The sequence below is a fragment of the Hyalella azteca genome, unplaced genomic scaffold (genome assembly GCF_000764305.2).
Source record: "Hyalella azteca isolate HAZT.00-mixed unplaced genomic scaffold, Hazt_2.0.2 contig7882, whole genome shotgun sequence".
In the NCBI taxonomy this organism is placed as follows: Eukaryota; Metazoa; Arthropoda; class Malacostraca; order Amphipoda; family Hyalellidae; genus Hyalella; species Hyalella azteca.
The window spans coordinates 557170-584931 of NW_025937992.1; the positions used below are offsets into that span (position 1 = coordinate 557170).

Consider the following 27762-nt stretch of genomic DNA (forward strand, 5'->3'; position numbering starts at 1 on the left):
ACTTACGCGTCCTCTGACGCCTACTTAATGATTTCTGCACTATATGATAACGTTCGCTCGAAAATTGTGACCATTGATAATAATTGTATCAATTATTATTATTATTATAATTATTATTATTATTATTATTGTTATTATTATTATTATTATTGTTATTATTATTATTATAATTATTATTATCATTATTATTACTATTATTAATATTAGTATTATTATAGCCTGGTAAATCAGCGTAGCAGAATATAAGCCACACCCGCACCCGGGGCCCATAATCTGGTTGGGGCCAGCGGCGCACAACAGCGTTCCGTCATCAGCTCAGGCCGTAACACGCGGCATAATAATGGCCAGCGACGAAAGCATCTGGTATATACTGCATGGTTTTATTACTCATGTTTTGGATTTTTTTTATTAGTCGAATTAGCATATCAGAAATTCAAATTTTGAGCATAGACATACCATGAAGACTGCTATGTCATTTAGACGTGAAAGCTGTTTATTTATGTGTGGCAACATACAATAAGCAGTTTTAATGCATATAAAAATAACAAGTGATCTATTTTGCCATTTGAACACATAATGAACGTTGTTCCAGCATATGTGCACACAACATAGTTAAAGATCATGAGAACATACGCTTCTGGTTTGAGATTATTATTTTCTAAAGAAGTATCATCCTGTCAACAGTAGTAAAATTGAATTCGTTTTTTATATGAAATAATTTTTACTTGCACTACGCCTATATAAGGCTAATTTTAGACAAAAGATAGATCCTTCTTTACTGAGATTTTTTTTGCAATTGAAGCGACTTAGGAAAAAATGTCGATTTGTAATACCTTTTGGCGTATCACAGCTAATCCAATAACAATAATAACATCACATCTATTTTATCCCACAACTTACGGGAAATTGCTTATTTTGCAGCACAATAGAATCCTGACAATGCAATTTGGTCTGTGTTTGCCTGACGTCGGCTTGATGATGTCATTAGAGAGTTGGGACTATGTGGGAAATGACCATTGATAATATTATGAATAAAAAGGGTGTCCGTGCTGCGTATACTCGAGGTCGAAGAGTCAACTTATTCTGGGCTCAGGATATGATGAGTATTGAAATACTGATGATAGTAATCTCTGTGTTGCAGGGAAGGACTGATAAATATATCAATAATATTTTATTATTTAAAAATTAATATTATAATAATAAAATATTATCATTTTGAGTAATATTTACATTATAAATAATACTCAAAAATATTATTACATTGGATGAACTGTTGAATCGTTATGATTACATCCATTTCAGTTCATTAATTTAGAAATATAATCCGCAAAATAAATTCCAATCAATTTGTTTATGCCAATATATTACCAGCCTCGCATAGGACTAAAATTAACTCCATAATTGCGATGAAATTTAGCCTGAGACTAAAAGATTTAATAACAGAAAGAGGGAGGCTAAAATTTCAGCATAATTCCAAGTACAAATATTCTCCCTAAACAATTATTGCTTCGGATTAGTTACATGTGTTAATTTAATTGAATGATTTCGAAAAAATTTTTACAGAAACTAATAAGGTTGCCATCGTTACTAGGTATTTAGGTATTTATAGGTATTTAGGTATTTATTTATATAGGTATTTTGCTTTTAGTCAGATGATCTTACTTGACGGTAAAGTTACAACCGATTTCATTTCAACTTATAAGCTACTCATAATCAAGATCATTATGGATATGGTGAACACATGAGTTCAAAACCATTCAAAAAGTTCGTTGAAGACGTGGGTTGTCATTTCCACTAACAAAGGGAATTGATGATTTAATTGATTATCGATATAACACTTTTATAAATCACACGTCGCAATATTTTGATTACAATTCAATTTCTATCACTAGATACTAATGCCAATTAAGGCGACATCATGCAGCTATTGTAACAGTTGATAGCTGTTATCGTATTGAATACTTTTTTCATTATTCACATTTCATTATTATCATCAGTTACAGTAAGTTCTAATGGTTGTCATTTTACGAATTTCCGACTAAAAATTACAAGACAGCCTTAGCTATGTATCTCATATTATTACAATTAAAAAGAAATCAGGACTTTCATCAGAAATTGCGTCCAATTCATGAAATCATGGCAGAATAAATCGATCTAATATAAGGTGAATGTAATTTTATGATTGCTGAATGTCCGGCAGAAGCGGCATCCGTTAGCTGCATTCAACATTTCTGCTCGCCATTAATGCAGTCCCATCATTTCTCTCGCATCTTTTATTCATGTCGGTGAAATGGTTAAATGACAAGTCGGTCAATGATTTTGTAACCTGCACTATAAAGTCGTGAAATTCTAAATAAGGAGAGAATAATTTTTATAATTAGATACGGCAGGAGGAAAATTTTTAAGCAAAGCAGTCGAAAAGATAGACAGCAAATTTAATTATTCACGAACCAACCGATATTTCATAAATTAAAAAAATTTACGCTAAGGCCCAGTGATAAATAATTGTACAGATTTATCACCATAAGCGAAATCTTTAAAATAATTTTTTTTGCAATGTTGTGCAGTGACACCGCACCATCTGTCCCTGGAGACTCGATTTGCGTTGACCGCATCCACTTAATCTTGACAGCATCGATAACTCGCAGCCAACGGCACGGCGGGTCTGACGCACGGAAACTTCCTTGAAGTAAATGTTCGCTTCACGACTCAATTTTCACTAGAATTAACAATAAAATGAACGATAACGGATTAATAGCAACGTAATGGTATCATTTGACTTCAAGATTGTAGTCCACAAACATTTTCCTGCCAGAAGGCTGCTGCAGTATGGCCCAAAATTGAAGCGCTTGTCACGTAAAGTGGAAATTTATACACTAACTTGCCAAGGCTCTTGTTCATGAAGGATATCCTTACTGAACAGGATTGTCAAAAATCAATGCTAGCACAACGTAAAATTGTGATTTGTATTAAAAAATGTTTGCGTCTACAGGTTTTAATAAAATTTCTAGAATGGGATTGGGATGGTTTTGAAAACAATGTTTTTCATTGCATATTGAAATTCATTAAAAAATTTTCCTCAATAATGTCTCGCTCTACATATTTTCACTTACCGGAGTATATTAAAAATATATGACATTAAATTTATTGCTACTGGATGCACCTGAATTTAACAACTTCTAGAACCCGAAAACATCGGTTCGATCGATGCCGTTATAAATTACTTCCTTGATGCCATGAAGCTTCATGTCCAACATAACAGTGTGTTACAACACTTCATATTCTCCAACAACCCCACGGTCGATTTTCTCGTGCATAATCCCTCTTATGTTTGCTGACAACCCAGCGTTCATTTATAATGCAGTACTCCCATAAACACATCGATCATCAGAGTCCCTTTATATGATGCCTTAAAAGCCCCAAAGAATGTTTTTTTCGAATTATTCACTTAAAAAAAGTTTGCCACACATTTCACATTTACCGCACTCCGTTTATTTTCTCAACACTCTTGGGCAAAAACAAAAATTGTTTCAAGTCAAGATAGTTCAAATTTTTATACCAAACATACGCTTCGCAGTTGCGTATGTTTGCATCCTGGACACAGAACACACGATTGTATAATTCTTCTTGTGCGTGTGAAAGTTCAAATGTTAAGGCGAATTTATAAGTTATTCGAAGGCGAATAATAGCTTGTAGAATTTATTTACGAAAACATTGAATGATGATTACAGAGTTTAGCCTGAACAGGAATACAAAAATTAGATCAGTACTCACTGCAGTGAGTGTCAGAGAGCGCATTTTCTCTGTCACGTGAAGTCACGGACGGACGGACAGATATGACGAGCACAATAGCGTTTTTTTCCATAAATGAGAAAAAGCTCTAAAAATCCTATTTGAAGATCAACGGAAACATAAACGTTTAGCAGGTTATTCGTGCTGATGTAGCATAGTCATCCTAAATGCCAATACGAGATTATATGATGTTGAACAATATGTTGAACTCAACACCTAATGTTTCTGTCCGTCATTATGGAAGTATACATTAGCGTCCAATTGGCAGTCAAATTTTGAATAGAACATTTACTGGTATTTTCTTCCTAAAATAAGTTTATATTTTTTGTTAAGGCTACATGAGGCTAAATGTTGATTCACTGCTAGGAGTACAACATTAAACGATTTTCTTCATACCCATTAATGAGTTATGCTGGTGGATAAATATTTTACGTATGTACATGTTCACCAATTTTTTTCAGGTAAAAGCAATTTTACAGGGAGTTTGGATTGACTTTCATTGACTGTTAATAAATTTGTTTTGAATTTCAATCAAATTTGGTATTTCCTAGACATGTTAGGACAGTGTATAACATTGATTCAGTGATTCAAATGAAAATATCTTTATATCTGAGTGAAGATCAATTTTTATGATGATGTTGGAGCCGCCATGTCTCAGAGGGGCAGGCCACACGAAAAGAAAATTGTAGAATGTAGATAAAAAGTTTTAAATAAAATGAACTAGATTCGAAGCCTGAAGAATCTTATAAGTGCTCGCAAATTGAAGAAGTAAATTGAAAAACTCGCGATTTTTCCTGAACTCATTAAAAAATTTAAAGAAGAGTGAGTGTTCAATCCTCGACAGTGGTTGAAGTACAACAAAGTGTATTTAAAGAATCTTCAATTTCCCAGATTTTCTTTTCGCACACTTCCCATTTATTATTAGTTTGCATATTGTTTTCATTTTCAATAAGTGGTTTTACTACTTTGATCCCGCGGTTAATTGTGTATGACTTATCAGAATTTTCTAACAGTTAAAAACAGTTAGACATTTTTTAATAAAAAATAATTTACTATACCTTTTAATTATATTATCATTCTTTGTTGAATTTACGAAAATTTGGCCGCGATGTCGCAGTCTCGAAAAGGCGGCGGCCGAGATTCATCTCGCAGCCGCACCTCCCGCGACTCGTACCAGGGACTGGACAGCCCACACGCTGCCTCCACAGGCCACAGCACCCCGTCCAACGCCAGCAGCAGCGCCAGCTCCGACTCCAACACTCCAACTTTACAACTCAACTCGCCTTTTTCCCCCGTGTCACATTCCAGTCACCAATCTGGGTGCATTTCCACCACGTACAACCCATTCAACAACATGTCAGGGACCAACCCGCATCATCACGGCAGTCAGAGCGTGGGTAACTCACCCATGACAGGCAATAGAATCGTTAAAACTTGGCGCCAGATGGGTGGTAAAACCAAGTCTAAGACCCGCGATATTTTGAAGCGTTGGCAGACCATGAATAACGGCCAGGCTTCTGAAGACTCTCTGGCAGGAGGTGATGACTTGAGTGACGTCACGGAACCTGGGGATGGAGGCGGCCATTGCCCAGGAGCTGGAGACTCATGCAAGAAGAACTCTTGGAGCGTCCATGTCTGGAGTGAGTACTTTGCATGGTTAAATTTTAGGGATATTTCTTATACAGGAAATTTAATACTGAATACAAAAATGACTATTCTACACAATTTAATAAAGCATAAAGAATGAGTAATTAAATATTTAATACAGGATGGATATCTGATGCAGCGCAGTGTTCCGCCACTTAGCACTGATTTTGCTGCGTAACACTTTCAGCAGCATTACACTACACTAGTACATAATTGAATTTAGTGAAACAAAACTTAATCTATTTACTCAATGGCTCGAACTTTTACAGCCCCACTGCATGCAAGCAAGCTTACACGAGTCTGTTAACGTAATTGGTTTGATTGACAGGCCAGCTGTGTTAATCGCGCCTATGACATATAAAATCAATTATGGATGGAAGGATTTGAAGTTAAAAGTATTCTAAAAATCACCCTGGATAGTGATAGAGGCTGAACAAAACGTTGGGAAAAGTTTTTAAAAACTGTAATTACATTTAAAAACCAATAGTTTAGATGCATCTATGAGTCCATAATCTTCTACATAGTCATATGTACATACTTACATATATACCATTCAAATACAAATAGATTAGGTATCTTTCCAATTTTATTCTAACTGTAGCCATTTTTTTAGAACGATATCTTTTGCATTTAGGTAGCATTTTCTTGTATTCCAAAATCTACGTATAAATCTACTTAGAAGGACCGTTGCAATAACAACAAAAAAAAATTCAGTAGAGGATCTCTACATTAAATCTAGGCAAGTGTAACCATGTACTTTCTGAGAACCAAAACGTCTCGAATTTTGAAACCAATTCCCTTTTTGATATCTTGCAATGATTTGAAAATGATTTACCGAGGGCAAATTATTACATGAATATTTTTAAATGATCACAGCTAGCATTTCTGCAATATTGACTTCTGGAACTTCTAAAGCATGGCTAAAAATTATCCGCTGCTCACAGAGCGTCCATCGTTTGGGATGGAACCATAAAAATGCAGTTTTTTGCTGGTGGTTTTTCTTCAAAGCGCCGGGAAAAGTCGACTTGTAATTGACGAGTTTCAGGGGCCAATGCTGGCAGAGGGAACTAGGAACACATCTTTTTAGGGGTGACTAAATTGATTTTTGTTGACATTGTTTTTTGGCTTGCCTCAATACTTCATATGGCCTTATTCAAGAGCTTGAGCTCGGTTTATCAAACCAAGTATCAAATGTGCAGGCATTTAGCAATATCATATTGATCAGTGACATCCTGTACTTCACATGTTAATATCTCTCATGTTCAAATGTTTCTATATGCACCTGTCAATCATGAAGACAACGCTGTGGTGCCCTAGGGTGTAGAATATGGTTTTATCAGCAGAATCATGGATGAAGCTTTTTATCTTAATCTTGCTCAAATTAATCAACCAAGTCTTCTTTTAATTACATTACTCCATGAATGCTCGGTGTCAAAAGTAATTTTCGACCATAATGTTGAAACGAATTATTTTTCTGATATAATAAAGTACCTTCGTCAATTTTTAACCTCATTGTTCAACTTAAATAACTTTTATTCACAATTGGGTCTCGAATTGCGATGTCGAATTTTTTTCTGTTGTCATGTACATTACGATTATGGACTGTCCCTAATCTCATTCCAGGTTACTGGCCAAATGCGAATAAAAAGTGCGTGTAGGCGATCAAGCTGATGTTGGCTTTAAATTGGTCGATTTATGCATGTATAAACTTTACTTTGATTTCCGGCAATCCGGCAACTTGTAACGTGCCCTCGAAGTTCGATATGAACGAGACGCCACGACAATCTCTTCGTGGAGTAATAATAATAATAAATAATAATAATAATAATAATAATAATAATAATAATAATAATAAATTCTACCGCTTGTCAAGTTCGGGAACAGAACTAAGACGATGACCTGATTATTTGATGTCATAAAAACACGTGTTTTATACATGTGTTATAAATAAGTAATATATATAATACATCGTGGTTTATTAAATGCATAATAATGAATTAATTAACTATTGAGGGAAATATCGTTCATGGAAAACTAACTGACGCACAGATATTTGAATGAGCAAGAATAAGACGAAATAAAATTTTTAATGTATATAAAGTTGATTAGAAGCGATGAATTATGTCAAATAGAAAATTCTACCTACAGATTCAAGAAATAAAAAATATTTTACTCTAGCATTAGTAAACCTCAAGCAAGAATATATTATCAAACCCGCCCAAAAAGAATATAAGAATGATTTAGAAATATTCATTGGGAAAAGTGGATCAGCATATTTTGAGTCGGAGAACATTACTTTATCGATACGTCGACCTACAGATGAATCTGCCGACGCATCAATTCAAATCAACAAATACGTAGCAACAGATGGTAAACAACATTAGAATGAGACTGATGAATTAATACTTATACGATTCTGAAGGATATAATCATACAAAAGTGTGAGCGCGTAAGCTCAATAGCAATAACCTGAAATTTTTAAACTAGGCTTAATTATACAGCATTGCATACGAAAACGAACGCAGCATAGCATAAAGAAAACACAGCATGGCCGAAAAGTAACACAGAATGCAGGAAAAGTAAAACAGCATGACAGAAAAAGTAAAACAGCAAGTATATAGTATAAGAAAAAACAGCATGGCAGACAAAGCAACACGGCAAGTATAATGTATAAGAAAACACAGCATGGCAGAAAAAGTAAAACAGCATGCAAAAAAGGTAACACATCAAGTATAAAGTATAAGAAAACACAGCATGGCAAGTAAAACAACACAAAAAGTATAAAGTACAAGAAAACACAGCATGGCAAGTAAAGTAACACAGCAAGTATAATGTACAAGAGAACATAGACTGGCGTATACACATTATACAAGCAAACAAAGCCTGGCATAATGAGCCGACGACTCAAGGAGCTGTCGAAGTTTCAGCCGCATTACAAGTTTGCCATTATAGGATCCGGTGACATTATAGGATCCGGAGGGCGCCCTGCAGGTTGCACTGCTACTGTGAACTCTAATTCGATAAAAAACATTAGCCTCATGGCCATCTCGATATGAGTTTCACGCTGCAACATCCCACGTGTTTCATTCAAGATGAAACTGTCAAAAATTTTTGCAGTTTCCAACCAGAGCCAATAAGCAAAAGTAAACAGCTCTCTATTTAACTACATTTTTGACAAAACCCTAGCGAAGGTCGTGCATCAACCCAGAGTGTGTTGCAAGACTCTACATGCCACTAAGTGTCGCCTAATCTTACAGGAAGGGCTGCCTGACACGGACAGCCATTTAGAGAGCTCACCAGCTGAGCATGGAAATGAGATGCAGTCAATAATCTCTTAATTCCAGAATGATTAATCAGGCACAAAGACCGCTGGAAATACAAATGAACTTCCGGTAAATAGTGATTTTAGGCTTTGGGTTGAAATTCCCTTATCCATATAAGCCCTAACCTAAAGTTAATTATAATTTTTTAAGCTATACTGTAATTGTTTTCATCGGGAATCATTGGAGAAGCTAGCTTCCCGATTGCATGCTCGACGTTTAAACATGGCCATACCAAGAAATTTGTCATAAAGAATTTAATCAATCGTAAAATTTCTGCCGCATAATAGATAACGCCATATCACTAACCTTCAATATAGATGAATCTGGAACCCTCGCTGAGCATGAACTTGAAAGACCTAGTAGTGTATTTGGACAGGATGCCATAGTGCTTCTATGTAGTCCTCCGCGTGCAACAAAATCCAGTCCAGTTGTTATTGCTTGCTGGGCCATCCAAGTGAGCTCTCTGTGCTCTGCGAGACTGCCTGGGGGCTGTATAGACGTCGCTATATTACATGTTGATTGCAAGGACGCTACATGAGTGCTATGATGATTGCTATATGACGACTGTGACATTCGGTGAGTGCTGTTGCTTCTAGTGCTACACGCGCATGCTGGGACGAGAGTTATTTCACTTGTGCAGTTTCTGCTAGTGCTTAGCTCAACATGGGTTGTGAGGGGGGTTATATCACTAGTGCAGCTACTGATAGGGCTAAACACGAGTATTGTTAGGGGAGTTATTTCACTAGTGCAGCTACTGATAGTGCTTAACACGCGTATTGTGAGGAGGTTATATCACTAGTGCAGCTCCTGATAGTGCTTAACACGCGTGTTATGAGGGGAGTTATATCACTAGTGCAGCTACTGTCAGTGCTTAACACGATATCAAAATGGCCAGCACTGTTGCTAACTTCGCGTCATGTGCTGCAATTGACATACTATTGTAATAGTGTGTGAATTAGTCTGTTGCAATAGACAACAGACTATTTTTCCAATTGTTCATTTTTCCACCAGTATTTTTCTGGGAAAGCAAATACCATTAGTTTCGACGAGATCGGTCATTATTTTTGGTTACACTATTTCTCTAGTTGCGTATGCTCACAATTACAGTATATCCGCACGTTAAGTTAAAAAATTTTCATTTGCTCACCCGGAAATAAATAGAAACGTACAGAAATTTTTTTGTCTGCATGGAATGTTGGAGTTAATTAGTCGTAGTAATTTCATTCAGTCAACTTTAATTCTATTGAAATTTTTTATTTCTAAATAAACTAATTGTATGCTCTGAGGAGAGCGCTATTATTTTTAATTCGATTAGATTAAAACGCATGGAGCCGAAAAAGCCAGCGCTTACATTAAAACTCTTTTCGGTTTACAAATTTTCTTTGTGAAGGTCGTAAAATTGTAGCAAGGTCATTGATTGGAATTGACTTAAGCTTACTTCTTCGTAGCTTATACAAAAAGTCGTTTTATAAATTAAATTAATTTGCGAAAAACTAATAGTTATCACTTCAATTATTGAACAACTAACCATTTGAGTAAATTTAATTAAATACTTAAATTATGCTGTGACAAATCATGAATTTCTCTTAAATACTTCCGTATGAATTATTATATTGTTATTTAAACAAAGAAACAACCCCTTCAATCTGTCATGATCTTTTAATCGGAAACAATCCCATCAATCAAGGAAAAATCTTATATTAGTTCATTTTATCTATTTTCTTTTTTATTATTGGTGAAATATAATAAATGCAGGAGAAAATGATTACCCTAAATTTTATTAATTATTTTTCAATTTTATCCAAATCCTATATAAGAACATTGTTTCAATTTTTAATTTTATTGAATTTTTTTTTGGGGGGGGGAAGTTGAAACGAAATTGTCAGCACGTTACTAGGCATGAAGCAATTTTTATTAAGGAAACCATCACTGGTTTACGGCGGTAGGCGAGGTCTCGGCATCGGTAATGGGCTCATGTCACCGCCCGCTTTTTCCAGCTCGTCGCAGAACTGACTAAATAATTCCTTATCTGTTCATTCAAGAGATTTTTATGGTACTAATTTAAAAAAACTGGGACCTCAAGCTGGCTGACAAAAAAAACGCTGGGGCCTCGAAAGTTCAAGCTAAAGTTTATTTTACGAGTCTAGGAAGACTCGATAAAACTATTTCATGATTCAGTCCAGGAACTTTGAATTTATTCAGAATCTGGCGTGGAAGAATATAATTTCGAGCGCAGAAACTTCGAAATCTTGCAAACAATAAACGTCTCTTTTTTTATAAATTTTATGAAGCAGTTTAGGAAAAGGAGTTTTATATTGCAGTAGAAGTTGATTAGAATCTTCAAGAATATATTATTAGAGAAACTAATCATTGAGTCTGAGCAGATGGTATTCTAGTTAAGATTAGGAAGTCTGCGGAGATTTGTGCCATGATTTAAGTACATAGAGGCGAATTGAACATGGAAAAATCTACGGCGATTTGTGCCAGGATTTAAGTATATAGAGGCGATCCTGACATGTAAAAGTCTGCGGAGATTCATGCCAGGATTTAAGTAACTATAGCCGCATTGAAAATTGAAAAGTCTGCGGATATTTGCCATGATTTACGTTTCTAGTCGCATCTATCAGGGAAAAGTATTCGGAGATTTGTGCCAGAATTCGAGTATATCCAGTCAGTACATTCGCGAGAAAATAATGAATGCTGATCCCCTCTACGTGATTTGTTGCTCGACAGCAAATTTCAGTGGAACATGAAAATCCTTTATATTATATTGCAATACGATAATAGAAGATAGTAAAATAGGATAATTTTAGGTGAAAAAAAATTTGGATGTCATGCTGCTAAAAAAGATTCAGATAGGCAAATAATTTGAAATGTTCAATAGCTTTCATTTCTTATGTTTTATTTCATAAGTAAAGGAACTAAAAAAGTAAAAAAAACATCAATTTTGGCCTTCATGTAAGTTTGCTCAATTTTTTTCATTAATTCCAGTGACGATCTCCGGCTACGGTTATATACAAGTCAATATTATCAAGTTTGTAACCCCCTGTTTATCATGCTGCGGAAGTAATTTTTTTCTAAAAGCACTCAACATAAAAGGATGAAATGGTATGTAACTTTCCACTAAAAAACCTTCTTTTATACAATAGACGACGATTGTCTGAACCCATTAAACTTTCTCGCAAATTCCACATGACGCGGCATGCAAGCGACCTGCTCGCCCCACATTTTCTGTCTCTTCTGAAGGAAAAAACATGAGCAGCTGCCGACCTTTCCAAGTCACTGACTCCATCACTGCTCCTTCGAGACGTCGGGTCTAGATAAATGTATTAGTCTTAAGGGCACCTTTTGCACATAGACTTGTGGACAAAGGTCTCGACTTTTAGGCCACACAATACTGTATATAAAACATGTTTTTGATGCTAAATGGTCATTCATCCAGTATAGCTTTTCCAGTATAGAAATTAGTATGTATTTGTCATCAACTTATGAGGCAGTGCGTATATATCTTAAACCACGCATAAAATGTAAATAATAATTCATAAAAATTTAATCTCTGGCAAGGGGTTAATTTCAATTCAGGGGTTAATTCACGACGCTCTGGAGTTTAGTAAATGGTATGATGCTTGCATGCATTTTTCTCAAAAGGGCAAAATTTTAAGCGAGACTTCCATTCATTATTAAAATCACTTGTTTGCTTAAATCGCAAGTTAACCAGAAATTTAAAAGCCAAGACAATACCACAAAAATTCACCATTTATTTCGTTTCGGAGTCCAACTCCATCGTCAGATCATGAAGCGAGTCCTAGAAACACAAATACAATCAATTAGTCAATCAATAAGTAAAGTAAAATACACTATCAGGTATTAAAACGGAAACATGCAAATGACGACATGAAATGAGCACTAGTAAACGGTAGACTTTCTTTCATTTAACTTTTAAATTCAAACTTTTTCTACCAGTATTTCCATATGTGCATAGAGTTATACTAGTTGCAATCCTTAATTTTCATACTAAAATACATTGGCTTTATGACTAAAACCATCCCGGATAAAAACGTGAAGTCGCATTGAACATTTTAATATGTAATTTAATCCGCTTAATTGGAACCGCATTTGTATTTGTGTTAATTTAACTTTAATTCAGAATAGTAAAGCAGTCATGAAGGCTGACATGATTTTCTCTTATTAACGCCTGCGTTATTGATTTGGGATTTACAGCCGGAAACTAAAAACGACAGTAGATTAATCTCCATGTACGAATATTTGAATGTTAATCAAATTGCCACTGATAAATTACTTAAAACATTTTGTTCGATAAGTTTGACACAAAGTGAACGATGGTGAAATTAATTTTACTATTGCTCCTCTCCATTAACATCTATGTACGAGAAATCTATATGTACGTGAAAGCTAAGAGACATCCAGTATTGTCTATCACTAAAAGTGTTTTATTAACACGTTTCCCAACGAAAGAAATCACGTGGTAAGTTTCTCAAATGTAATTCCTTCTTGGATTATAGAAGTGGTTGGACTCGGCCGAGCAAATAGGGTCCCAGCAGAGAAATAGCAGCATTTTTTCCCGCGTGCTACGAGCACCTGCATGGCAATGCAATATTTATCTAGTCCCTTTCTGGCGCGCGGTCATTTATCCCCTGGAGAATAGTGATGGTTTCCAGTCTCCTAGACACGGACTGTGTTCCAGCCGCTAAAGTAATCGCTTAACGAAACCAGAACCGCAAAATTTTTTTTAATGATTACCATACGATTTTGGACATACAAATTTGAAAGGGAAAAAAACTCCACACTCTATGTGGAAAACTCAACTGAAAACCTCTCTCAATTATCATCTTCTCCAAATATTATTTATCTCTCAAATATTGGCTTCTTCAACCTTGTTGATTGACATGTTACTTATACCCAATAGAATATGGCGACCAAACTTTGCTCAGTTTTGATCTGATTTCTTAACAGGTATGAAATAAGTCTAACAGTTTCATCGTCGAGATAAGGCAAATTGAATTTTCATTTTTAGCTTCGCTCCAGAAGACTCAGGCAAATTCATTTTTCATTTTGCTAGGCTCAAAATTATATTATCTCCATAACATTTTTAGTTTACCTGTTAGACTGAAACCGCTTCTCTTAAATTTCGCAGCTGGAAAATTAATTTAAATTTAGTAAACTATAATATGACGAGAGTTTTGAGATGAATATTAAAACAAGTAGACAGGGACAAATTTTATGATTTAATGCAAACAGACATCCGTGTTCTTATTAAAACGAATAGCAACGGACAGTTTTGGCAAATTATATGTTCAATTTTTACCTTAAATTACATCAAATATCTTCATGAACAAAATATTATTGAAATATTATTAAAGAGAATTCAACTTATTCCGGACAGAAATTGCATATCATCTCTAGGAGCACTCGACGCTATCCGCAGGATAGCTGTCATCAGTTTTATTAAAGATAGAGATGAATCTGACATATACCGGATAGTAACTGTCGTCAACCTGCTCAAAGAAACGTCCAATCACTTAGAATAATTCCCAATCCCCATGTTGTATTATCCTCTATAAATTCTTCAGGAATATTTAGCTGGCGGGGACATCGAAAATATTATACAGATTGTTCTAAGAAAGAGTGGTGTTTTAATTGTCATGATGAACTTTGAGTCATACAGAAGCTTTTACGGAAAGTTAGCATTGATCTTGAATAAGGGAAAACTTTTTTCTTTTGTATAAACATAAACCTTTTTATTAACTTTCGTTATTTTAATAAAATTTAGATTGATGCTGAAAACTACGGGAAGTCTAAACTTGTTTAAAAAAATTATTAAAATTTTACAAATTTTCAGCTAAACTAGGGGTTGTATAAAAGCATGCGAATTATCAAAACAAATCAGGTGGCAAAAATTTCCAAACATTTTTAGACCACACTGGGCGAAAACTAGGAAATAAATAATAAAAGTGCTAGCAGTAACCTGAATTTGCTGCAGCTATTTGAACTCAAAAGGCCCTTTTTATGGATATTTTAATGTTCGCCCCTGACATTACATATAATTCAAGTAACTCTGATGTGCAGTAACACTTGTACTCATAACCGCATTGGTATCGAATTTTTCCGTTTCCAGCAAAATCAAAAATATCTAATTAGTATATCAAGATTTATCAGTATTAATTTAATTTAGGAGCTTGAATAACTCACTTTTTCTGTGAATTAATAACTGTATTTAAAGTTATTGATATTTTTATTCTTTTTTCTTGCTTATACTAGTTACCTAACGATATTTATGCTTTCGTAAATAATATAACTATTGATGTTAAACGAAAAAATTCGGTGATTTTTTTTCCTGTGCAAGTGTGCTTTGCTTTCCAACGAAGTCATAGCAGTTATATATAACATTTTTATTGTTATACATAAATAATCTTGCTACTGATAAAAGTATGGTAACCGCAAATTCTCGTATAAATTAATTCCAGAATTACCTATTAGATTTTGCACACGTGATATTATGAATTAATTTGAGAAGATATACATATGCCAACTGAGTAAAATGTCTCGACATTTTGAGAAATAATATATGTCAAAAAATACGAAGACCTTAAAAACCACGCCAGCTTCCAATTTTCAAATATTTAGGGCTCGCTCAGTCAGCTCGCAAATCTTACGCTCAGTTACCCTGCCCCGTTTGTTTAACTGCACGTTCTAATGAACCATTCCTAAGCTCGTTCATGGGCGTTTTGATGTTTATTATCTTTTAATCTTGCCTCAACAAGATTGAGTTTGTCCCAGCTGGATGCTGTGTGAAGCCTGGATATATTTTTCGATCTTAAAGTGTTTCGGGTATAAACAAATAATTATCATCAATTCGTTTCCATTTATATTGAATAATTACGAGAAATTACGCTCTTTTTTAATAACTGTCGTCAATTTAGAGCATTTTTCCAATAATACTGCTAAGTTGCAAATTGATAATCATTTATATTTTATTTTAAAACATTTCAAAGCTGGGACGCAGGCTACTTTCCTATCTTTGAAAAAGGCTATAAATCACAACTAACTTCATTTAATTGTCATCTTTAACTAAACTTATCAATCGTTTAATTTTGTTTAATTCCAGCAACGTGGGTGAGACGGCCTTACGAAGAAGACGATTCCGAACAGATTCCGGAAGGCAAAAACTTCTTGTCCGACTTCCAAGTCGAGAAGTTCACCTATTATTTTACGGATGTTTTTGACCACAACAAAGACCGGGTTATCACAATTGAAGACATCCTAGCCCTCAACGAGGTGAGTTCCGAGATCTCAGAGCAATAAATTGCGCTCAACAATGGCAAGAATGGCCCAAGAATTTAAAATGCCTTTTTTTATTAGAGAAATTCGAAATTATTCAATCGGTTGACCCCAAAAAAGAGCAGAATTTGGAATTTCTTACCTGAAAATACATGTAGTCCGTCATTTGGGAACCAAATAAATTTCTTTCTCTGTTATTATTTCCTTTCTCAATTATTTGCAGTAAATCGTATAGGTGCTAAGTCTTACTAGGGACAATAAATAAATAAATAATTGATGATAAATACTTCAATGAAGGAACACAATCTAGCTAGTATTTTCATTATTTTAATGATAACTAAACGGGAACCAGAAATAAACTCAAGTTTATGACATGCAAAATTTAAATGCAAACGAAGCATTGAAATTACTCACTCGGATTTAATCAAATGTTTCCCAGTTGACTCTTTATATTCATTATTCAATGGAGCGGAGGCGCTTCGCTCCGATGAATCCAACCCCTATAGTTTTGTGGCTCGGCTGAAATAAATTAAAAGATTTAATTTCCTATGGGATTTGAAAATCAAGCTTACTAAGAAAAGTTATCAAAGGTTCCATTTGGGATGATTATTCTGCTAAAAATACGGTTACCAAGTTAAAAGTAATTAGAGGATGGTAAATTTTCTAGATTATGCTGCTTTCTTAACATGTTTTTGGAGAATTTGTTGCTCTGTACATAACATGAAAATATAATATAAGTGTGTTGTGTTGGTCTAGACGTTTTGTAAGCTGAAATAATGACTTGAAATTCATTTTTAAATTTTGAAATTGCGGTGGATGTAAGACTGCATGATCAAGTAGTTAAATTTCTGTCAAAAGGTATGTTATTAATGTTATTGAACGTATTTGTTTAAAATTAGGCCATAAGTGAATTTGTATCATTAATTTAACTGTGAAACTAAACTTTAATGTGAAATAACGTGCAAGCAACTAATTTTTTCCTTTCAAATAGCGAATGCGGCACTACGCGGGCTGGCATGAGGACAATGAATACTTCATTACAATGAAAGAAATTCATTCTGATTTCTTTGAGTGTCTACTGGAGCATGTCGGCAGGATAGAGCCTGAGTACGGCTTCGGTGAGTAAAAGTTGTTCAAATGGCGAAGCACTTTTTGCCCTTTTGCGGGTCATCCTGAACAAGTTTGGCCGTATTAGTGCCATATCAATATCCCGGACAGAAATTTTTTGGAACCCTGATACATTTATTTTTAAAAGAGAGCCGGGAATTATAGTCGGACGAGTGGCGGCCGCGTTTCCGGGGACCATAAAATAGTTGGTCAGGAAATTGAAAAATTAAAAACTGAAGGAAATAAAATAGACTGCAGGAACAGAGAGAAGCATAAAAAAGATTGAGACGTAATCAGACGACAAAAATTATGTTTCATAGGTACAGTAATTAGGATGTATTGAAATACTAGCTGGCCAAAGAGCAAAGCGGGTTATTCACTGTAACTCTTTATTAGTTAGATGTTTTATCACCAAAATTTTACTCCAGTTGTATATGAAGAATTTATTCGCCATGAGTCAGCAGTCCATATATATTCCCATCCTTCTTTTTTTCTGTATCGGATTTTGTGGTTCATTTATTCCCTAATCCCGATATTCCTGATAGATCTTTACGCTAAGTTAGCGAGCTTTGTGTTATGCTGAGAATGTGTGCGTCTTTAGATTTATTTATGTCTCGAGATTTGTGTTGTATGTAACATGTACGCTTCAATAGATTATCAGTGTTTGCTGCTTAGCTTTGTGTTCTCTAGAGGATGTGTGCATCAATAGGTTTATTAGAATTAAGCATTGTATTTTATACATAGCAAACATATATCAAAAAATATATTACCCTTTTCTGTTAAGCATTGCGTATCTCATGGCGTGCACAATATATTTATCACCCTTCTCGGTTTTGCTTGGTGTTCTACAGAGCATATGCGTATCGATAGATTATTACACTTATCCCAAAATTATCGTGTTCTATGTCACATGTGTGCGTCAAAAGATTTATTGCACAACGAAGTCAAAGCGGCTCACTGCGTGGCTCGTAGCCTCATTAGGTGCTGAGATAATCGCTCCCTAAGGACGCATATGAAGCTTCATCTGTAAGCGACCAGTGACAACGCATCGATTTTCCATGCGCTGCTTGAATCCAAAATTACATCGCTTTGTTCTAGGTGGATGATGAGGCTTAATTCTTGTCAGTGAAGACGAGATAAACAATAGTTCCTGGTTGAAAACAATAAACTTTGGTAGAATTCATTGGCAGAGCTCGGCTTCTCAAGCTATTTTGAAAATTTCGTAGTATGATATTTTTAGCGCATTTTCTCATTTATGGAAACGTGTTCGCCATGTCCGTCTGTCTGTCTGTTTGTCTGTCTGTTCGTCTGCCCGTCCGTCTGTCCGTGACCTCAAGTTTTCGTCGACGAGAAAATGCACTCTCTGTCACTCACTGCAGTGAGTACTGAGTTATATTTTTTGTAAATGCATGCAAAAGATGTATCGGGATTTTGATATTTTTGGGATCAAAGACGCTCACGGTTATGAAACTTTTTCCTGCGTTATTTTAGTGAGGTACGGCAGTGTGATGAATTGCTTTATTTTATGTTCGAGTCTCTTGGGAATTCTGCAAAAACCGGTCAGCTGAACCGTCCATTTTAGGACAAAATGAAAAATGTGGAAAAATGTCATAAATACAGTCAACTGTCAACTTCCTTTTACTACAATACTCTTTTCATTCCTGTTGAGTTTTTAAGCTTCAATTTCATAACGTTCTCGTGATTGTTTGGTCTAACAGCAGTTATTATTTTTTAGGGCATCCCTTCCTTTTTAGAGCATTTTCTCATATATGAAAAAAATGCACTATTGTGCTCGCCATGTCCGTCTGTCCGTCCGTCTGTCCGTCCGTGACTTCACGTTTTCGTCGACGAGAAAATGCGCTCTCTGTCACTCACTGCAGTGAGTACTGAGTTATATTTTGGAATTATTTTTTATTATTGTTCATAACCCATGTAGGAGTTTTCTCAAAAACTTTAACTTACGGAAGTCAAGTATCAAAATCATTTAATGTAAACCCTTTACATGTATGGACTGAACGCTCTTGGATCAAGTTATAGAGTAATTTTGGTTCTAAATAAATAAAAATATTTCTTCTAGTATCTTTTTCTGAACCTCTCGTTCGGGCCCCTCATTGATATTTTTTTGCGTCTGTTGGTCTTTTTGACTCGTGCCTCACAGCCTTTTTTATGTGACAAATAAAGAATTTACCAAAACTTCAAATTTAAATAAGGTTCAAATTATAGGTTAAATAACGACCTAGAAAGCCTATCAACAATTCAATATGATACATATTTTACCGTTGCCGTTACACTCCTGGGAACACTTCAATGAAGTCATGTATCACAGACGCAGCTCCTCGAGCTCCTAACACATCCTAATGAACTTGTTCAGTTTGTCCTACAGCGTCCTCCTAAATAACGCTTTGTTAGTTGTTGTGTTTCATTGTGCCTAGATATTCCCTTCCTGCAATATATTTCTCAACTCAAATATTCCATGACGAGTGTTTAAACTCGCATGATTTTTTTTTTGTACCTCAAATTTATTTTTGAGGATGTTCGTCAAATTTTAGGACCGCAGCTATTTGCTCTTGAATTTGAATAAATTTGAAGGAAAAAAACTCTTGGAGAGCTAATGTCTCCAATAAATCTCAAACATACCTAGCAAAATTCTCTTTGAGTTGAAATTTTTTCTTTAAATTGTTTTATCATAGTCCTTTTAACTATTATGTTGAAAAATTATGTCAAATATACACAATTACACAATAAGAAAATTACCATATTCTGTCTTTCTATGATTACAAAAACTGAAATCTTCATAATTGGACGAATGTTTCAAGCATTTCAGATGTGTATTCTTATTCATTCTATTCTTCTCGAAAACGTTTGCAGAATTCGACGTTGATCGAATCCCAGACCGCGTGCAGATGTACCAGTGGCTGAACATGTGGGGCAATCTCACTCACGGGGCGAAGGCCATGATTGACTTCCCCGTGTGGCTGCAAATACTGCCAAAAATTCTCTTCAAAGTCATCAACAGAAGAGGTAGATTTACAATATCGTTATATTAGGGTCATCCATCTTCGTACATGGGTAAAATCAGTTTTTGTGGCTGCAAATTTTGCCAAAAATTCTCTTCAAAGTCATCAACAGAAGAGGTAGATTTGCAATATCGTTATATTAGGGTCATCCATCTTCGTACATGGGTAAAATTAGTTTTTGTGGCTCCAAATATTGCCAAAAATTCTCTTCAAAGTCATCAACAGAAGAGGTAGATTTGCAATATCGTTATATTAGGGTTATCCATGTCCGCACTATTGATGAAGTTAGTTTTTCCTCTAACAACTGCTTGTTATGGCATTAATTTTTAGTATGATGTTTTAAACTTTTAACCGTTTCAAGTCCTTTCAGCTTGAACCATTTACAACGTTTGTAAAATAGAAAATTTTCTCCCGTGAGAATAGTTTATAGATTAATTTTAAGTGCATTGAATATACATTTAATTGCATTAATTCAACTTTTGAAAACGAAATATATAGAACAATCTAAACAACAAAAACAGAACATATATATAGAACAATCTAAAAACAATTTTTATATTACAGGTTCGTGACATTGACATGCACTATTGATTAGGCAATCAAAATGATGCTTTCTAGCTAATGTGCTTATTTCGATATCAAAATAGTATTAAAAAGCTGTCTGAAACTTTGCATGAACTTCGTTTGCGGCATCGCAGCTGCAAATTTCGATTTTCCCGGTTTTCAATTTGGTTGCAAAATATTGAGTCCGATAGAGATAGAATAATCCTGTTTTAGTTCAAAATTAATTTATCGCATTTGAAACAACCGAAAATTTGTTTATTAGGTTAGGTTGTTTGGAGCTTGGCAGTTCATAATGTTGTGTACAAATTTCTATGACTTGGACCTTTCATTGTTGCAAGTCTACTTTAAGAATTTAGTGGTGCTGTTTAAAACTCGTTCATTTTACTAGTCTATGTTTAATTTTTAGTTAAATTTAGTCTATCAAATTTACATCGGCTAGTTGATATGTTCACGTCCGCACTGCATTGTGCCCTTGTGCATCTATTTACTATTTAATTTCAGTGTATGTCTAATCCCATCTGGAAAATGAACTATGAATAAGCTCTGAGGCGAACAAAAAATGAGGCACAAAGGAACATCGAGTGATCGAGACAACCAATTGAGAAACAACGATCGAGCGATCTAGCCTTAATTATTATTGGTTGAAAGGAACGTCGGAATATTTTTAGACTGTTGGCACTTCTGATTGTGCTATTCAGCAATATATTCTTATTTGAAGGAAGAAAACTTTATTTTTAATTCACTTATTCTTTTCACTCAAAACTCAAAGAAGAATTTTTACAGCGCGTCTCGGGCATACTGGCGTCTTAAATCCGAGAAGTGCGTATCTTGTTGTTACTTGATCAGCTTTCAAAACTTCGTCTAAGTTTTAATCCTATGTAACGAGCAGCAAAGTCTAAACTAGCGCTGATAAGAATTACGGCACGCCGTGTGCTAAACTAAACAGCAAAATCGTGATACTTAAAAATGTCCACTTTCGCTACGGTTGCCGGTGATGATGCGGCATCCAATGTTTTAAATGCTTTGTTTTTTCCCCTCTGATGCACTTCTTGGCAGCTCGAAAATAAATGACCACATTGTAAAATATTTTAGGATGAATTTTTTTATATTCAGGAGTTCAGGCATTGGCTCAGCGGCAAAAAAGCAAAGTCCGACGGTGTTTCCCTTGAGTAAAGTCCAGCGTCGAAAAATTTCCATGATGTTTTTACTTATTTAAACGCTCAAATAATAATAACTTCGCAAAAATATTAATTGATAAAAACTTATTGACAGCACCTTTATTTCATTTGAAGGTTCAAACATTGAACCATTGGTGCTTGTCTTGATATTACATCAAGACTTATGTTGAAACCTCGCAGTTATGTTCAGTTCGCTACTTTAGACTAATTTTAGAAAAACGGTAAAGAAAAAAATGAGCGAAGCATCGTGTAACATTTTGACTGATTTTGACCCGCGAGCAGTAAGCATTAGTTTATTTGTTCTTCTTTCTTAAAACATAATTTACTCCATAGATTTAAATAACCCCTCTTAAGAACAACATTTTTGGAAGCTTACGCCAATGTGTAGGTGTAAACATTAATTGCTGAATGCAATTATTTTGAGTTTTTAAAAATACTCGCTAGAAACTATTGGTTGCTTTTTCACTGCAATACCAATAGAGGCTTGAGAGCAGAAATACGACAGAAAGTCAAAATATAACCCACTGTTTGTTCGAAATTCAAGTGTTCAAAATTCATGCAATTGTGTATTCGATATCATCTCCTTTTGAAACCGATCTTACCCTTAAAAAAATATGTATAAAATAATAAAATAAATAAATGCAATAATAAATAAAATAAAATATAAAAATATATTTTAATTCATCAAATCAAGAAAATTCAGAACATGATGAAAATTGACAGTCATAATTTGAATTAGAAGTTCATATTGGACTAAATTAAATGGGAATGAGCCCAATAATATATCCTGAATTAATCACTCCTAAAGTTTCGATTAACGCACATGTAAAAACTCCGAAAAATGTCTGAGAAGTGACAAAAAATTTTTATTGGTCCGCTCTTCAATATTTTTACCTATTGACCGCTACAGGAACTGGTCAGCCAACCAGGATTTTGAAATAATACATTAAAGATATTTTTAAATCTTCAATACTCATGTATTAACCATAAGGAAACGGGATTATTTTTCAATGTGCCTCATGCAGCTCATCCCTTATCTTCATCAGTCATCGTCAGATTCAGCTATAATATTATATAATATAACATATTATATAATATAACAGATTCAGCTATAAGCTGAATCTGTTATGACGGTCATTACTGAAATTGTTTGCTTGAAATTCAAATGAAAATCGCATATTTTTCAAGATATTTCTGTTCCCTAATAGATATGTCTAGACTAAACAGTTTATAATATATCCCGTATTTAATGTAGAAATTTTGCAGCTTTATTTTCTGACTTAAGAACGTTTATTGAATGGAGAAAATTGTTTAAATTTTACTGGATATATATCTATTAGGATTATCAAATTTTACCCATTGCTCATTTTACTTAAGGTAAATTTTTTAGTTTTAGTACCTAATATCCTCCAAAATGAAACTGTAAACGGAACCTGATGACATCCTATAAGAACCCAAATTATGATAAATTCATTATCATCATACCATTCCATAATGTAACGCTCATTATATCCCGATTTATTAAACTATGTAGACACGTGCACTTTCGGTCAATCATGACCACCTTCAGCTGATCAAATTTCTTGTAACCAAAATCGCTTTTTCTGCTAGGACTTCGAAGCAGATACGAATTATACGAGTGATTGTGCAGGTATTGTGAGATTTTCTGACGATGAGAACACAGAGACAGCATCGTCACTGATTTATACGCTAACATTGACACGGCAGACAGCGGCCGTTACCTTTAAGAAGCTGTCGTTTATCAACCTCGGTCAGCTTTATAGAGCTCGCCGAATACGAGTGTCAGCTTCATCGATAATTCTCCACAATCATTTTTCAATATCTTGATTAATGGAGTCTACGAGAGACGTGTATTTGGTCCTGAGACAGGCTGATCATTTTTTGAAGTTGCTTTGATCGGAAAAATATTTTAAATAAAAATAATAGAAAGGAGAAAAAGGGCGCCACCAATTTAAGGTACTGATGGTTTAGTTAAAGTCATGTATTTGAAAACAATGAACATCTTTTGTGGATGGACAAGTTCAAGAACAGTAATTTTGTTGTGTATAATTGAATTAAACTTCAGGGAAAAGTCCATAAATCCAATACGAGCATACATATATATCAGATCAAAACGCATCCACGTTTACCTGCTTTTGTGAAAAAATACTACACAAAATATGTAGCTTTATGAATTATTTATGAACGTAATCGATTTTCGTTTTGCTAGGTACAAGCCAAGTGATGAGTAACCATCCCAGAATTTTTTTAATAGAACGCAAATTCATTTCCGATATGAATGAAACTTCACATCCACTGTATTCCTGGTAGATTAACCGCAATAATCTGAATAATAATCTTCAGGCGCTTGAATTATTAATCATCTAAGAGCCAAAATAGTCGAAAAGGGCAATAAAATCAGTCATTTTCTAAATCGAATCGAAGTGTACCTGGAAACTTTTTGCGTAAGAAGTTCCTGGCTCGAGTGTCTCGATCAGGATATTTACTTAGTAACTTTAGCTCAGACAATTTTGCGCAGTATACATTGATCGTGCCAATGACATCGTCAATGCGCAACGATCGCAGCTCGAACAGAGATCGAGATGATCGAATATTCTGTCCCGCGTAATTTCTTCCTTTTTGCGGGCATGAATAATTTCGTAATATCCTGCTCCTTCAATGAGTCATGAGAAGAATATTGGATAATATCCTCCCATGAGGAGGATATTCAATTCCGTAATATTCTCCTTCTTCTCCGTAATATCTTCCTTTTTGCCACATTATAATGAACTGTTTCTTCCGTCAACTCGGCCATTCTTGTTACATACCCCCGCATTCACTCCTTCTTTGTTCCTCCGAGAACAATTAAATGTTATCCTATCATAGAAATGGTTATGATACAAAGAACTACAAAGGCTTGCTCTACTTTCGACCAGATTAACAAAGATCCAGTGTCTAGAACAGTAGAAAAAATTATGTTATAGAACAGCAGAAAATTCATGTATGCTGTAAAAAAATTAATTCTTTACCAGCCAATGAATGCTTTTAAGTATTTGCAAATTGTTTGCTATCAGTTAAAATAAAAAATATTAGAATTTAGAAAAGGTATTCCAATTTTCAAATTACTTTATATAGCACCCAAATTTTTATTAAGTTGGCAAAAATGTTAGTTTATTTAATCGAAAATTTGTAAAAAAAATTAAAGTGCTTACTTTAAGAATTGATAAAGAAGCCAGTAATGGTTTTATGAATAATTGCTAGAATTTAATTTTTACAATAAACAATAACTTGCGAAGTACTTCTTGGCGAAATTTTCACTTATTTGTGATAAGTTTGGGTAGAAATATCCTTTACGTTTCTGTTAATTCCTAAAAATGACTGTATTAAAATAAAAATTTACCGATAACTTCCAAGCATTCAATTCCTTTTTTAACTTGTTCTAAATTTCTTAAAATTAACGTTATATTCGCGACCGAGGGAGAAATTCACTTCCCATTTCTCACCAATTTAAAGTTGAAACATCAAAAAATACTGTAATAAATCGTCTTCTTTATATCTGTTGGTAACGTTTCCTAACTCAAGTAATGCTGTTTGCTTTCAACCGACCATGAAAATTGACGGTCAAAACAGGCACGAATGAACTTGCTGATTAATTGTTCCATCCTATCATTTATTGGAATTCGTTTAATCTTGCACTCATGAATCATATTAGACTCTTTCACACATGAATCATATAAGACTATGACAATATTCGAATCAGTCCATGTCATGCTGCCAAACTTCATAGAAGTCCAAGATCAGCTAACGAATAAAATTTAAAGCTAACACTTTCGAGTCCATTTTCCAAAACGTGCCAATATATCTGAGTTTGAGAGTTGAATTTGATGAATGAGCTTGTATGTAGCATGAAATGGCAGCATACAGAAACACAATCATTTCTCATGTCTCATCCGCCCACTTTACGCTCCCGGTCTACTCTGGTGCTGATATTCTAACGCTAGATTTAAACTGAGGCAATATGTGCTGGAATTGCCGCAAGAATTTCGAGGCAAGTTATGTGATGTTCTCTCGCTACTACAGACAACGGCGTGATATCCTGGGACGAGCTTCGCTGCTTCTACGCCCACTTCATCAAGCTAAGGGAGGAGCAGGTGACCGAAGTGACGCATGAAGCGTACAACGCCTTCACCTCCGTGAGTTAACATGTCGTGGAATTTAAAAGTAAACAAAATAGCCAAAAAGTTCACCATTTCTTATAAGAGAAAACGTTTTCTCTTATAAGAAATGGCGAACTTTTTTGGGTTTTTTCTTCTTTACTTTTAAATTCCTGGTAAATTTGCGACTTAAGCAGCCAAGTGATCTTAATACTTAACATGTCGTTTGCATCCGTCGTGACGATGTTATCTATCGTGCCTAAAGTTATAATGGTGTCAAACTTCTTATGTATAATGATATAATATTTACCATCCATCTAAACCACTCCCTAGTCAGAGATTGTGTAGTTGGTCACCCATCCATCCATCTAAAGCCCACCGTAATCAGGGATATGAATTATTTAGGAGGATTGTCTCAGGCATTATGAACAACACCCGCACCTAACTGAGCGATTTTTCTTGATTTTCTGCCATTTCATACATGGACTCGCATTCCATTAAAGTCGCATTCCATTAAAATGTTTTTAGTAACTTGCTATTTGATCTCCCGGCGCCAGCAAGAAATTTTGTTCGACTTGTTGAAAAAAAAAATATTGTTAATAATAAGCAAGCTCTTGTCTTCAATCAACCTTGCATATACATACATATAAACCCTTTACTGATATCAGTAATAATTAAAGGCCTTGAGCTGGTCACGGCACGGGAGAAAGTCGATACGACTCAATAAAGAGCATTACTTCTTAAACGCGAGTCGAGCAAACTCCACGTCATCGTGACTCAGATAATTTCAAGTGCACAATCAACAGCGACTAGACTTTCGGTATCGGGGATCGAAATATCGACGTACATTTTTACAAAGATATTAGTTCATTTAATGGTTTTTGCAACTCAAAATCTACGTTTATTGTATACACCCAAAAAATATATAATAAATTTTACTATAATTATAGTCGGTTGCCATAAAAATGCTCAGCTGGACAAATCCCAGCCTCTCATGTCTTTTACAAGCAGTGAAGCATTTATTTATAATTCAATATACTCTAATTCATGTAAAATTTTCATTTTCGCAGTGCGGAGATTTCCCACTCACCGAGAACGTCTACTTGATGTCCTTCGCTAACTTCCTGCTGGGCAAGACACCTCACGGCCCCGGCAAGTACATCTTCGGCGGCTTCAAAGACTCGGACGTTGGGCAGTTCCAGATCGACTATTCCTGCCTACGGGACTCTGATGAAACTTGAGACGTGATCGAACTTGAGACGTGATCGAACTTGAGACGTGATCGGACTTGAGACGTGATCGAACTTGAGATGTGATCGAACTTTCACATAATCTCTACCAAGGCAGAGATTGTAATATTGTAATCTCTTTCCGATATTGGCATGCATTCGTATCAAATGCACTCGCATCCGACAATTGACGATTATTTTATTGAATCTAAAGTATTTGAAGCAATAACTAATTGCTGGTATGGAGATTTAGAATTCAATTTCTTTTTTCTTTTGTTAGATTCCAATCTCAAAACTTTAGACCGAGCAACCATTTCTGCACTTTTCTACCAATTACTCTATGAATTATTATTGAAATACATAGAAATTATGGTATAAATACCTAGAATTGAAAACTTTGAAGAAATAATCAGAATTTAAATACTTTGCAGGATTCTTACACGACTTTAGAA

General features: G+C 34.8%; 1 protein-coding gene across 1 annotated transcript; it reads left to right on the top strand.

Moving 5' to 3' along the window:
- The first annotated feature begins 4892 nt into the window (after window positions 1-4892).
- LOC108681384 lies at window positions 4893-27762 on the top strand. The gene is made up of 6 exons (XM_018170403.2): window positions 4893-5432; window positions 15889-16058; window positions 17053-17179; window positions 20037-20189; window positions 26008-26120; window positions 27152-27762. Exons 1-6 carry the CDS (start codon window positions 4901-4903, stop codon window positions 27320-27322), a joined length of 1266 nt encoding a protein of 421 aa, XP_018025892.1. The 5' UTR covers window positions 4893-4900; the 3' UTR covers window positions 27323-27762.